General features: G+C 36.4%; 1 protein-coding gene across 7 annotated transcripts in view; it reads right to left on the reverse strand.

The window, feature by feature from the left end:
• Positions 1 to 13,413, reverse strand: part of hccsa.1 (holocytochrome c synthase a) — a 34,517-nt gene extending 21,104 nt beyond the window's left edge. For 4 of the 7 annotated variants that reach the window (XM_009298272.4, NM_001002498.2, XM_005163319.5 and 1 more), the window contains exons 1-4: positions 13,359 to 13,413; positions 11,269 to 11,389; positions 9,214 to 9,380; positions 8,986 to 9,134 (exon numbers count right to left, since the gene is read on the reverse strand). In XM_009298272.4, the coding sequence (XP_009296547.1) occupies positions 8,986 to 9,134; positions 9,214 to 9,380; positions 11,269 to 11,383 (431 nt within the window). In that variant the 5' untranslated portion in view covers positions 11,384 to 11,389; positions 13,359 to 13,413. The remainder of the gene's footprint in view (positions 1 to 8,985; positions 9,135 to 9,213; positions 9,381 to 11,268; positions 11,390 to 13,358) is intronic. The other 3 variants (XM_073915760.1, XM_005163321.5, XM_005163320.5) reach the window with 1 other exon arrangement.
• Positions 13,414 to 15,344: the final 1,931 nt, after the last annotated feature.

The following is a 15,344-nucleotide window of genomic DNA, read 5'->3' on the forward strand; positions in this document are numbered from 1 at the left end:
GCAGCTGCCAGTCATTTTCTTCACATTAGTTTTTCAGTTAGGGATTAATATTAAAGTAGCTTAATAAAAATATATAAATAATATCTATAAATAATAATAAATATCTATAAATAATATATCTATAAATAATAAATATCTATAAATAATATAAATAATTATAATTTATTATATCCATTATTATTATTATTATTATTAAGCTATAAAATTGACAAAACGCAGAACCCTTAAAAATATTTGTTTTCATTTTCACATATCTAAAGCACACTTTTACAGTTATGTAAAGAAACATTCTACAGCAGCAGTCTCAAATTAGGACACTTAAAAATGCCTTTTGCGTTTAAAGATGATCGGCCTGCGAAGTCAAGTTTACAGTGTATAAAAGTAAAAGGTATTTAGTGCGTTTGGATTTACCGCGGATCCACCTCTTGCGCTGCAGGCTGAATGATAATCTATAGGTATAGGTAGACAGGCTTTCTGTTTGGCTACACTAATGCCCTAAAATGTAACTAAATTACACATTAATTTTAGTCAAACTACTATTTTTTTTAAATGGCATTTAACATTTACATTTAATTTTAAATTTAATTTAACATTTAAATTTATTTTTTAACATTAACATTTTTTTTTCCTAACGCTGATTTTGGTTGGGTTATAAAGCGTGATGACTTGGATATGATTTAGTTTAGCTTGCATGTGTGGGCATATTTTGACGTCTTTACCTAAAACTTTAAACATTTACAATATTTAAAATAAAACGGAAATAAATAAGGAGACTAACATAATTTAAACCACTCTTTTGATGCTTAAACCATGATCTGTCTGCATTAATGTAAATGGTATCGTTGCCTAACCTTTATTAATAAAATCGGTAATAGAGAAACTGCATATTATTATTACTATAAAAAGTAGGCCTATGTCGGTAATGCAAAGTAATACATTAATAAATAGCCTAAATAAAAGGAACAAGAAGAACCAAATTCAGTCACAGGTCAAGTGCAGAGGGATTAAAACGCGCCCTCAGTTGTGACCCACACCCACACACCCACACCCACCCACACCCACACCCACACACACACACACACACAAACACACACACACCTACACCCACACACACACACACACAAACACACACGCGCACACACACGCACACACACATACAACAGGACCATACCATTACATAAACTGTGTGTGGGTAAATCTGGACTGAACCATTTACTGCTTATACTAAACTTTGCATATTTCGCAGTGGCTAGTTTGGCACAGATGGCAGAACTCGCTGAACAGGTCTGTCACTTTTGACGCTCATAAATAGTCATAAAGTCCTCGTGCTACAGGAATTATGAGGTTGCTAAAGGTGCGCAGCTGTTGTGCAGTGAGGGGTTTAGGGGTTTTAATAAACTATGACAGTTTGCGTTTACTGAACAGTAAGAATGATTAATAAATCCATATGAAACAGTACCTTAAAAGTCACATCTTGCTTTCAGTTTCGGGTTTAGGCGTGTTTTGTACTCACACACAAGCATACAGCGCCAAAGCCCAAGTAAACCACGCTCAGGCCCACTGCCTGTTTCACAGCGCAAGCGAAAGCAGTGCGTGAGCAGAGCGTGTGCAGCGTGTATGTCGAGCAGAAGCAGCATGCAGGCGTTTGCCTTTCACACCAGCTGCGTCTGCAGCGCAAAGCTCTTCGGCAGCTGCTGCAGAGATCAACTTATCTCTATCTATTCTATCTAGCTATCTCTTTATATACAAATACACTTTTTAAACTTTTCATCTGCACCAAGGCCCGCGGCAACTTCCTCCTATGCTGTTTCCTTAACCTGCAAACGTTCATTTTACAAATTTTATAGATCAAATAGTTCTGTATGCTTCTCAAGCTCTATGAGAAGTGGCTACAGTCAGAAGACAATCGCCTGTGATATCATGTCATTTGGTTTTTGATTGTCAGGTTGCTGTAGGCCTATAGTTATAATATTTATATAATATAGTTATAATGATATTTATACATGATCAAAGTAGTGTTACTTTCTCCGCTTCAGTGATGTCCGGGGGCAGAATAACAGCTCGTTAATTCATGCTCGTGCAGAGGATGAGACAGACAAAAGTAATTAATGCATGCCCTTCTTTTACATATTTTTGTGTTGTCAGGTTCACAGTGCTGCTTCTGCTCCACATACGCGCTGCGCACGCTCTGCTCACACACTGCTTTCGCTTGCGGTGTGAAACAGGCATTAGTGTAAGTATGCCCTAAAAGAACATGTAAACGGACAAGCAAAAAAATCTGATATTGGCAACAAATCGGAATTGGGCATCAAGGCCTGACAGTGTAAACAGGGTTTGTACAGGGTAAATTTATTAATCCCTTTTTTGGACCTAACCTATGCTGTGTGATGTTATGTACTGTTTCGATGGCTTTAAATACCTAGCTAATTAGATACTAAAATGCTTTAAGGTTAACCTTAAATTATGAAGTTTACCTCACATTAAACTTATCTTATTCAAATGTCCTTATCCTTGGCTGCATTAACGGTTTAGCTTTCATGTTTTCTTCACATTAATGTTATAGTCTCTGCACCTGCTGAAAGATAAATGCCACAGGGCCATTACAAATTTACTGTTAAAGGTTTCCTGCCTTTTTCTACTGTGGAGAAAGATTAGATTTACTGGATGTGCATTTTTAATTACCCAGAAAGGAACCAAAAACATAGTCAAAATAAGCCCATGTGTTATAAATGGTTCAATCATAATTATATGAAGCTGCGAGAGAATACTCTTGTGTTCAAAGTAAACAAAAATAACACAGAAAGCTCAGGATCAGAAAGCGCTTGGATTAAATCCAAAAAATCTTCATTTAAAGATAATTAATGACAAAATTTTCAATTTTTGGATGAACTAAACCTTTAAGCAGCAGTAAGCCTCACAAATACTTAAAATTGGTTGACTTAAAACTGCTTGAACTTTATTAAGACTGTTTGCACAAATATATTGTGTTAACTACACTTTGTTCATTTTGTGCTTTTGTTCCTTTGTTTATTGGTCTTAAAGATAAGCCTGCTGTGAAAAGTATCACAAACATCCTGAAAACATAAAACTAAAGTTTCTCTGAGATTATGTGTTACGTTATCTTGTTAAAATATATTTCTTAAAATAAAAGGAGGAGAAGCATTTTAGCAACGAAACCAGCTGTGCTTTCACACCTGCCTTATTTAGTTTGATTGAATCTCACTAGAGTTTGTTTCCCCTTTTAGTGCGGTTCGTTTGGGCAGGTGAGAATGCAGCAATCGTACTCGAGTGCGCACCAAAAGCGGACCAAATAAGCGTACCGAGACCTGCTTGAATAGGTGGTCTCGGTGCGCTTTCAAACGAACCCTGGAACGGTTCATTTGTGGTGAGAATATGATTCGTACTAAAACAGGTCCAACCGCAAAAAGTACTGCACGTTTTGGACTAATTCAGCTGCCGTAGGCCGATGCGCTGTGCATTATGGGATATGGAGGAAAAAAATTGTTGACAGCGCTTTACCAACAGAGAGGGGAAAACATTACCTGATGGATTGTTGGTAATATTTCTGCAAGATGAGCATGTCGCAGTTTGACTAAATTAATTCACGCCTCCTCCTGAAGTGACGAGCAATGCATTAAACACTGTTTTCCAGCCGCAGCCGCGCTTAATTTTCATAATGTATAGTTTGTCTAAAGCAGGGATATAATCAGTCAGCGCAGTCGTCCCTCCAGAGTAAAAGCGACATTTTATGTCTGCCGGTTTTGTTTACCTCCGGGAGTTCACTGGCATTTTCCCGCACATGAGTTCTGGCTTATCAATAAGCAGTTTTGGAAATATGTTCAACAACATCTGGCCAATGAGAGATGTGGATTTTGCACATGACTGCATTTTGGTTAGTTTCAACTGGTTCAGACCAAAGCCAGCAGTGTGGTGTGAAAACGACCCAAAGACGGCAGAAGATGCAACAATGTATAATGTATTACCCTTGGTCCGGACCAAATAAAGCAAACTACAGATGTGAAAGCACCCTTAGACTTGCTTTCAGTGTCTGTGTATGGTTCTAGCTGTAGTGTAGCTGCTTTTCAGCTGTTTGTGACGATTTCGCACCCACCGAGGACATTTGACTTGTTTTCAGTGTTTGTGGGTGGTTCTAGGACACTTAAACTTGCTCTCAGTATCTGTGTGTACGTGTAGAAAGTTTACTCACTGTTTCCTTAGTTACTGCATTAGCTGTACAAGCATTAGCTTGCATATCGATCGCAGATGGCTTCACGGCCATAGTTTCGGGTATTTGTACTCTGGAGGTGTGTCCTAACGCCAGGTTAAGAGTATATTAAGGGCACAGCAGGCTCGGTGAGTAGGAGAAGCATTTTAGCAACGAGACCAGCCGTGTGTAAGTAAATTTAGACTTGCTTTCAGTGTCTGTGTATGGTCCTGGCTGTAGTGTAGCTGCTTTTCAGCTGTTTTTGACGATTTCGCGCCCTCCGAGGACATTTTGACTTGTTTTCAGCTGCTTGTGGATGGTTCTAGCTGTTTGCTAACTGTCCTCAGCTATTTTAGGACTGTTTTGTGCACCCGAGGACATTTAGACCTGTTTTCAGTGTTTGTGGGTGGTTCTAAGGCAAGGCAAGTTTATTTATATAGCACATTTCATACACAGCGGCAATTCAAAGTGCTTTACATAAACAAGAATAAAAGAAACAAGTAAAATAAAAATAAAAACAAATAATAATAAGGATAATATTCCAGGACACTTAAACTTGCTTTCAGTGTCTGTGTGTATGTGTAGAAAGTTTACTCACTGTTTCCTTAGTTACTGCATTAGCTGTACAAGCATTAGCTTGCGTATCAATCGCAGATGGCTTCACGGCCGTAGTTTCGGGTGTTTGTACCCTGGAGATGTGTCCAGCTGAATCCAATTAGCTAGTGCTCTGGGTGTCCAGCTGAACTCAATCAGCTAAGTTAGTGCTCTGGGGTGTATATAAGCAGCTATTCTCACTACGGCAGCGGTCGCGGCAGCCTCGTGTGAAGACCGCCTCGTGTGAAGACCGCATCGTGTGAAGGCCGACGAGTGTAAAGACCATCGACTCTACCTGCGCGACTCCACCGAGCAAAGACACCGACAAAGCACTTGAGTACTGTACTTTTTTATTTTTCTTTATCCTTACACTAATTATTGTTTGTATTGCACTTTCATCATGTGTTTACTAATTCCTGTTGTTACTAACACTCGCAAAGCACGTGAGGTAATCCTCACAACCTTCATTCAATACAAGTATCTGCAATTTCACAATTCTCTTTCCATGGGCCTCAGAAATTGTCAATCTGCTGTGAACAAGGCAGATCTTATTACCTCCATAGCTACACATTCTAACTATAATCTCATGGCTCTAACTGAGACCTGGTTGAGACAGGAGGACACTGCTACACATGCAGCTCTCTCTGCTAATTTCTCTTTTTCCCACAACTCCTCGTCAGACAGGGAGAGGGGATGGGATGGGACGGGACTACTGATTTCCAGAGCATGGAAATTTACTCAGAGACCATCCCTCATCTCTCATCTTTTTCTGATTATAACACTCCCTTGTTGGTGCTAGGTGACTTCAATATCTACATTGAAAGACCACAAGCTGCTGACTTTCAGACTCTGCTTGCCTCTTTTGACCTCAAAAGAGCACCTACTTCTGCTACTCACAAATCATGTAATCAGCTGGACCTTATTTACACTCGACATTGCTTTGCTAATCAAACACTAGTAACTCCACTACACAAATCAGATCATTTCCTTCTGTCTCTCAACATCCACATTACTCCTGAACCGCCACACACTCCTACACAAGTTGCCTTGCGCAGAAACCTACGCTCTCTCTCACCCAATAAACTATCCACCATTGTTTCAGACTCTCTTCCTCCACCTTGCAAAATCGCTACACTGGATACTAACAGTGCCACTGATACACTCAGCTCCACACTAGCATTGTGTCTAGACAGACTATGTCCTCTTACATCTAGGCCAGCCCGTGCCAGTCCTCCTGCACCCTGGCTCTCTGATGTTCTCCGTGAGCATCGCTCAAAACTTCGGGCTGCAGAGAGAATTTGGGGAAAAACTAAAATTCCTGCACACCTCATAACATACCAAACTCTTCTGGCCTCTTTCTCGGCTGATGTTACTTCTGCAAAACAGTCATACTTCCATCAAAAAAATCAACAATGCCACCAATCCTCACCTACTTTTTAAAACATTTTCCTCCCTCCTTTATCCTCCTCCGCCACCCGCATCCTCCACACTAACTACTGATGACTTTGCTACATTCTTTTACACCAAAACGACAAAAGTCAGTGCTCAATTTACTGCACCTACTACAAACAGGCAAGACACACCACCGTCACCACACACGCTCACCGCTTTTTCTCAGCTCTCTGAGTCTGAGGTGACCAAACTCGTGCTATCTAGCCATGCAACCACCTGTCCGCTTGATCCCATTCCCACTCATCTCTTGCAAGCCATTTCTCCTGCAGTCATACCAACACTGACTCACATAATCAACAAATCTCTTGACTCTGGTTTATTCCCCACTTCATTTAAGCAGGCTAGGGTAACCCCACTGCTAAAAAAACCCAACCTGGACCATACGCTACTTGAAAACTACAGACCAGTATCCCTGCTTCCATTCATGGCCAAGATTCTGGAGAAAGTAGTGTTCAATCAAGTCCTGGACTTTCTCACTCAAAACAACCTCATGGACAACAAGCAATCTGGCTTTAAGAAAGGCACTCAACTGAGACTGCCCTGCTCTCGGTCGTGGAGGATCTCAGACTGGCTAAAGCAGACTCTAAATCATCAATCCTCATCTTGCTGGATTTGTCAGCTGCTTTTGACACTGTAAACCACCAGATCCTGCTATCTACGCTTGAGTCACTAGGTGTTGCAGGCACGGTTATTCAGTGGTTCGGATCTTAACTCTCTAACAGGTCATTCAGGGTGTCTTGAAGAGGAGAGGCGTCCAACCTACAGCATCTAAACACTGGGGTACCACAGGGCTCTGTTCTTGGACCACTTCTCTTCTCCATCTACACAACATCGTTGGGATCAGTCATCCAGAAACATGGATTCTCCTACCACTGCTATGCTGATGATACCCAGCTATACCTCTCTTTTCACCCTGATGATCCCTCGGTTCCGGCTCGCATATCAGCCTGCCTGTCAGACATTTCACACTGGATGAAAGATCATCATCTTCAGCTTCAGCTTCACCTAACGAGGGAATTTTATCACGTCACTGAAGTTGCTACACTGACCAATCAGCTTCCCTGGGATTTCCCTTTGGACCAGTCAAGGAAACCAAAATTCCATCAGAACGCAAGTAGCACAAACAAGGTTTCTATCCATTGCTGAAACTGGTGTGAATTATGTTTAGGTAGTAAAGAATAGCGAAATTCTCTGCTTTTATGGTTTCCCACAGGTTGCAATGCTAAGAACGTAGCAAATGTTAGAAGTTAAATCCACTCAGCCAAAACTCTCCTCAAACTGCTTGTGCGTGTGTGTATGTATGTGCGTTTTTTTGTTTTACGTAGATTAGTACTTTGTGTTATAGAGTAGCAATAAACTTTTGTTTTGTTTTAAGATCAGTATTGGTGTGTTGTGTGCTTTATAAGTTAATGCCTCAGCTTCAGATACTGCTACCTTGCTTATTAAATAATTAGATACTGTTTTTATATCGTTATTGTTGGCCACGTAATAATATAATACAGAATTGCTTTACACTAAACGTTCTATTTGCTGGACAAATATTTAAGTTAAGTGTAAGCTTTAAATAATTCTATGTGAATCATGTTCGAATCTTTGATTCAAATCCCCAAAGTTTATACATGATTTAAATCAAAAAGCTGATTCTTACACATTGTTGCTCTTATAGTTGTGTAAATTGCTTCCTTCTCCTCATTTGTAAGTCGCTTTGGATAAAAGCGTCTGCTAAATGACTCAATGTAAATGTAAAAGTATCGAAAAAAGTATCGTTCGGAACCGTTTTGAATTCAGGGTATCGGTATCAGTACCGAACATTTTGGAATGATACCCAGCCCTAATTAATATACAAACAAAATTAATTAGATTAATACCAAACAAAATTCGTTCCAAAAAGATTTTGTCATTTTTTCAGACAAAAATAGATTAACCCAACTGTGTGGATGGATGATTTGCTTCACTCCATGGAAAATAAGGATTTAATTATTGTTCTACTGTAATTGTTGTATCACAAACCTGTCATATATTTGCTACATGTATAATTTATTATTTTAATGAAGATGTCTTAAACATCTGATTTTTCCTCTGTGCTGATGTGCTTTCATTTTCTCCATCTCACTCATGGCAAGTGAGATCACCTTTAGGCGAGGGAATGTTTATAAAGTAAAACTGGCTGACAGTTTAGTTTAGTCTTCTTCAAACCTGCAGGAAAATATCAGGCTTAGCTAAAAGGCCGATTATTTTACCAAAAAATAGGGACAATAGTGGTAGCCTATTACAGTTTTTTTTTATCTTAATATTACAAAAGGAAACATTAGCTAAACCACAACAGATCATAACAATGTCATAATGAATGCTCAAATAATGTAGCCTAGTTTACAGCAAGCATCGTGTTTTAGTTAGATTGTGCCGTCTGTCATATACATTAGGTCTTTAGGTCTGTTATTTTGACTAAAGAAGGTATATTATTTGAGTTTAGCTCAGGAGCTATAGAAACTAAATTATGCTTGAAAAAAAGAAAAAGAAAAAAAGGCACAGTATCAGGACCAGGTCTGTATCATTCGACAGTCAAAATTTTAGTATCGGGATTGGATCGGTTCCAAAATTGGTATTGGTGCATCCCTAGCTGTTACAAAATTCCCTTAAAGGCGATCGTTCCACATTTAACTGCAATAAAGGTTTCAATCAGAGATGGCGACAAAGATTCTTAATTTACAGACTGCAGTTTCCCAAAAAGTTACCCTTTCCTCAGCATGGCATTCCAGAACATCTGCTCTGAGGGATAAACCCAGTTCTGCTCAGCTCCAGCACGGGGAATGGTGGATTCCTCTCTTACAACTGACAGGGGAAAGGGCTGATCAGCTGAAGGCTGCTGGTTAGGTGGAGGCATCTGTAGAGCAGAGGAAAACAAGTAAAGACACTGGATGCGTCTAAACATCTAGGAAACCGACTGGAAGTGCACAAAATACCATGTTGGCTGGATTGATGTCGGACAGTGTGGGTTTCGTCCCACTGGCAGCTCTCATAGGACACTCCACAAATTCATAAGCCCTGTCCTGATGTGCAGGTACATCTGGAGCTTTCTTCGTGTGATCTCTAGATGCCTGATGCATTGGGCATTCTGGAGGAGGAACACCTGTTGGAGAAGGAATGGATAAAAAAAAAGAATATTGCTATTTGTTTATATTATGATAATATCAATAAATGATCAATAATTGAAATAATTAATAAAGCATCTGAATGGCTATTAACTGTCTATGTGGTGTGTACAGAAAAATATCTGCCAACCAATTTGTGAATAATTTAGTGAAGTAAACTCAGTTTAGTCTACTTCAATTTTAGCTTACCTTCTTTTTTTAAAAATTGCAAACAATTTTTGTGTCAAATAAGTTTTAATTGAAGACAAAGGTTCAGAAAAAAATTGTCCATGTTTTAGGGATGCACTAATGTGGATTTTTTGGGCGATCTCAATAACCTATAACTCTCAGGATTTGGAGGCCGATAACCGATATATAGTCTGATAAATAAAAAAATTTTAAAATGTAATATTTTTCTACATTAAACAACTGATTTTATTTTAAAAACAAAAGTTTGAACTGATCTTAAAATGGCATAATCAAAGCAACAAAGAAATAATTTCAAAACTGCAAGGTGATTATATAGACTTATATTCACAATTTCACATAAATCAGTATGCCAAAAAATAAATAATTTTCTTTTCTTCACATAGCAAATTAACATACAACTTGACTGTTGCATAAAATATTACATATGCAAACAAAGAATTAAAATAAATAAAACTAAACCCAATCACAACACAATCTATCTAAAACTACAGAGTGTGATAAACAAAAATACATAAAAATGATTCATAGTTTTGTCAAGGTAACAGATTTTGTCAAATTGCTCAAGTTTTCTTTTCAACATTACCTACTGTATTTGCTCTAAATGTAAAGTAGAAGTCATTTCTTCAAGAAAAAGTTTACATGTAGGAAATGACTTTTTCTTTAAAAAAATTAAAAATAAACCATTCATTACACTGCGGTTTACAAAGTAGTGTTTACTTCTTAAACCTGTTTTGAACAAACTACATAGACCCAGGAATGTCCGTGGTATTAAGCATAATTTACCCCACAAATGTGCATTCATGTGTTTTGTGTGCATTTAAGAGACACAGAAGCACAATAATGGCCTGTTTTCACTCAGTGGTACGGTACGGTTACGAGCCAAAAATATTCATCATATAAACAGCGAGTTCATCAAACAGCTAGATTAGAAATAAAGCTAGTGAGAAAATGGTTTGAGAAAAAAAATCAGTCAGGGAGTAAATAATAGATTTTGACAACATAACTAAAATAATCCATTTTATATAATTTGATTAATAAAATAATTATTAAAGCATTAATATCAAATGAACCTTTAGCAACAGCCCTACTACAGATTTACAGTTAAAGTCAGAATTATTAGCCCCCTTGTTTATTTTTTCCCCTAATTTCTGTTTAAAGGAGAGAATATTTTTTCAACACATTTCTAAACATAATAGTTTTAATAACTCACTTTTAATAACTGATTTCTTTTAACTTTGTCATGATGACGATAAGTAATATTTGATTAAATATTTTTCAAGACACTTCTGTACAGCTTAAAGTGACATTTAAAGGCTTAAATGGATTAATAAGTTTAACTTGGCAGGTTAGGGTAGTTATGCAAGTTATTGTACAATGATGTTTTGTTCTGTAGACAATCGAAAAAAAATTAAGACTTTAAAATGGTTTTTAAAGAAAAGATAAAAACTGATCTTATCCTAGCCAAAATAAAACAAATAAGACTTTCTCCAGAAGAAAAAACATTATCAGACGTACTGTGAAAATTTCCTTCCCCTATTAAACATCATTTGGAAAATATTTAAAAAAAGAAAAAAATTCAAAGGGGGGCTAATAATTATGACTTAAACTGTATATGTTTTTTTAATTTTGTACTTTTAAATGTTATTTTTATGTTATTAATGTTTCAAACAGTCTTACTTTCATTAACATTGCGATGCATTGGACAGCCCTGTGGTGGTGCGCCGCCAACATCAGGCACCATAATGCCCTCCGCCTTCACGGTGCCAGTAGGACTGGACATAGTGTCTCTCATCAGTTTCTTAGACACAAAACATCAAATAACACTGTAAGTTTTGAGTGACTGGATTTCACATACTATTGCTCCCATATACACAGTTAAATTGAGGTCAAAGATGAAAACGAATGATTTTCAAGCATCAAAACAGAGAGAGTGCATGTTTCTCCTTCCATATACAACAATATCTCCTGTTATTTTTGCACAAAAAAATTTATATTTGAATATTGTGTATTTGTACCATGATTAACAGAAGACACTCATTAAATTGTCATTCACTGCAACAATTATGACTGCACAATATATCGTTTCAGCACTAATATCGCAATGTGATCATTCGCAATAATCACACTGTGAGTAAATGCAGTGTTGTGTCAATGGTTTATAATTTTGTTTGTGTTTTTCATGGCCTATGACTAGGCATGAGACGATAACCGTTTTCAAGGTATACAGCGGTTTTGAAAAGTCAAGGTTTTAAAACCGCCAACATTTTCTGCTATACCGTTCCTAAGGTATGTGTAAGATTTTTTATTTACGTTTTTATGCAGAAAAGATATACAAAAATACCATTTTAAATCGTAAAGTAACCTGTGTTTTTGAAACTAATGAAGACAGCAGAAGTCAATGATTTATTTTAATTATTTAGCCTGACATGTTTTCTATTAAAATATTTTGGAAACAAATGTTTCAATTTAATGTTAAATTATACACCTTTTCTGTGAATTTGTGTTTTGAGTTTTTACAGAAAAATGTCACATCCATAAAACTGCAATTGCTCATTACTTTGATACATTTTGAAAGCAATCACTTTATTTGCTATTAATATGTTTCACAGTATAGAAAATCCCTTTTATATACTGAACATGATGCAAACAGCAAAATAGAGGTAAAGTTGTTTTTTTATTCACACATTCGTTTATTTAGAAGTCTCTGTATCGTTTACCATATTACTTTGAATATTCAATTGGAATTTAGCATGCAAGTGTATAGAGGTAAAGTTGGTTTTATATTTGCACATTCAGACTTTCCCCTTAACTATATAATTTCATAAAAGTATTATTTGCAAACTCTAATTAGCGAAATCATGTTAGCAGCCAATGAATATCAAAGTACAACATTGTTCACTGTCAAATAAATAGTGTTAATGCTGTTTTCAAGCTACACTTGCATGCTAAATCCCATAGAATATTGGATATAGAATATACTTACAAAGTAACATGGTAAACAATACAGAGATTACTAAATGAATGAATTTGTGAATATAAAACCAACTTTACATCTATTGCAAGTATGACTTGAAAACAACATTAACACAGTTTATTTGACAGTGAACTATGTTGTAGTTTGATAGTCATTGGCTGCTAATTTGATTTCGCTATTTAAAGTTTGCAAATAATACTTATGAAATTATATTATTAAGGGGAAAGTCCGAATGTGCGAATATAAAAACAACTTTACCTCTAGAACAGCAAAATGGGATGTCATGTAATTGACAAACATCCTAAAAGTGTTAGTATAAATCCATGCAAGCATAAACTCTTGTCATGTGCACATACAACACATGAACACAACTATTATTCTTTAGGTCTAACTATAGATAAAGAATACAGAATTATTTGTGACAACATGACACAGTTATGTCTCCATTCAACTATAAACAAAAGGTATAACTTTATAAAAGAAATAACAGATTATTCGTCTCAATATTTATACACACTGTTTCACAGAATAGATGCTGTCACTATGAATGTCTTCCTTTCTTCCAGAAACACCCTTATTGATTCATGCAGCATTCACTACAGATGATTTTTCTAAAGTTATGAAACAAACGTTACACAAGACTCTTCAGGAAGGACAACAAAATGGGATTTTCACAGCTAATTTAACCCTACAATGTTATCAACAGCTTATCATCACTGCATCTTGTAGAAACTAAAGGCGCAAGACAACGCTGATTGACGAAAATCTCTCTATAACTGTAGATCACGCTTACCTCCCACCTCTACTGTCAATGTCGTTCACATGCCTCGGAGCCCACGATGCTTTGCATCATTGCATCGCGTGTATGGCAAGAAAGAACACACCGGTCAACACTGACCCCTAGAGTATTGGAGAATGTGATCTTATTTTGTATTTTTTTTTATTTATCTTATATAAAATATAGAGTTTATATATATATATATATATATATATATATATATATATATATATATATATATATATATWTTTAATTTTTACAGTGTTTTAATAAGGCAAGACCAGTAGATTGATTACTCTAAGAATAGCAAACTTTATTTATAAACTTTGTTGGTTACAAGGTCTTTTTTTTCGCATTACTGATAATTGACTGAGTAAGTTAAGAGCATTTTATTATAAAAAAAAAGTGTAATTATATATTTATAAATGAAAAACCTACCTGTTTACTGCTCATGATGAGGGTGTTTGATCATTACAGTTTGTTGATTGTTTGTTTAATTTAGATATTTTAAGGTAAATGCATGGGTAAATGTTACAAAATGTTACACAATTTCCTTTTTTCAGTCACAAGTCCTCAGCCATTAATCAATGTAAAAAAGAAAACAACAACAACAACAACAATAGCCTGATGAAAAACTGTTCACGCCATTTTATATCATATATGTATTTGGGTTTAGCTGATTTATTATTTGACTTTTTATTGAAAAATTCTCAGACACACTGCTTTGGCCAAATCAAAGAAACAACTTATTTATGGACACATTATACAAAAGCTGCTTTGTTGACAAATTCTAAGCACCTATCAGATGAACTAATATACTTTTTAGCCTTCTTAAGACATTTTAGGTCTGCAGAAAAAAAAAAAACACAAGTTTGTTTTAAAACAGCTGACGCATTGGCGCAGTAGGTAATGCTGTCCCTCACAGCAAGACTGGTTTGAGTCTTGGCTGGGTCAGATGGCTTTTCTGTGTGGAGTTTGCATGTGTTCCCTGTGTTCGCGTGGGTTACCTCCGGGTGCTCCGATTTCCCCCACAGTCCAAAGACATGCGATACAGGCGAATTGGGTAGGCTAAATTGTCCGTAGTGTATGAGTGTGAATGAGTATGTGTGTGGATGGGTCCCAGAGATAGGTTGCGGTTGGAAGGACATCTGCTGCGTAAAAACGTGCTGGATAAGTGGGCGGTTCATTCCACTGTGGTGGCCCCGGATTAATAAAGCGACTAAGCCTAAAAGAAAATCAATGAATGAATGAATGTTTTAAAACATCCAGTGTTCAAAATGGTTAATGATGACTGGACTAATAAATGAAAACTCATGCCTGCAAAGCCTAGTCATTTTTAAGTTTGAGCCAACTACAAAAGTAACAATTGTAACTTGAAAGATATTTCTATATTCTGAACGCATATGAAAAATATCCATGTAAGAAATTCTGTTCAAAATGTTTAAAGAGAAAAGGAAAGTTGGCAAGATTTTTTAGCATAACACTGCAGTCTAAAAATGTAAAAATTGAACTCACCAAACTGTTTCTATTTCACTTTAAGTTATGATATATATCACTTAACGTTATTAGCCTATTATAATAAAAGAAAATGCACTTAATTCTAAGTCTAAGATTCTCCTTAGTAGGCTACATGTAAAGTTTGCCGCGCATGCACACTGCAGGCATCTTTTCCGAAGTTTAACGAAAAGACTGCACACCTGAGAGACATGCTTTTATGACCTTCTAACATTTAAACATAGGAGAATATACATGTGAAATGTAAGTTATGAACTCGGGAAAATACCACATTTCAAATTAACCTACAACTCAATGCATCTGTTGAGGCAAAGTGTTACTATAACACAATGTGTATCGTCCGATTTATTTTAAAGCTCTGATATAAAGCATGATGCATATTTATGACAGATTATACTTTTTTCCACAGTAGTTTGTTGTCAGCTGCTGAAATATCTTAAACTAACAAAATGATCGTTAAATATTTGTGTATTCTGAAACACCAAC

This window comes from Danio rerio, chromosome 2, assembly GCF_049306965.1.
Source record: "Danio rerio strain Tuebingen ecotype United States chromosome 2, GRCz12tu, whole genome shotgun sequence".
Taxonomy (NCBI): Eukaryota; Metazoa; Chordata; class Actinopteri; order Cypriniformes; family Danionidae; genus Danio; species Danio rerio.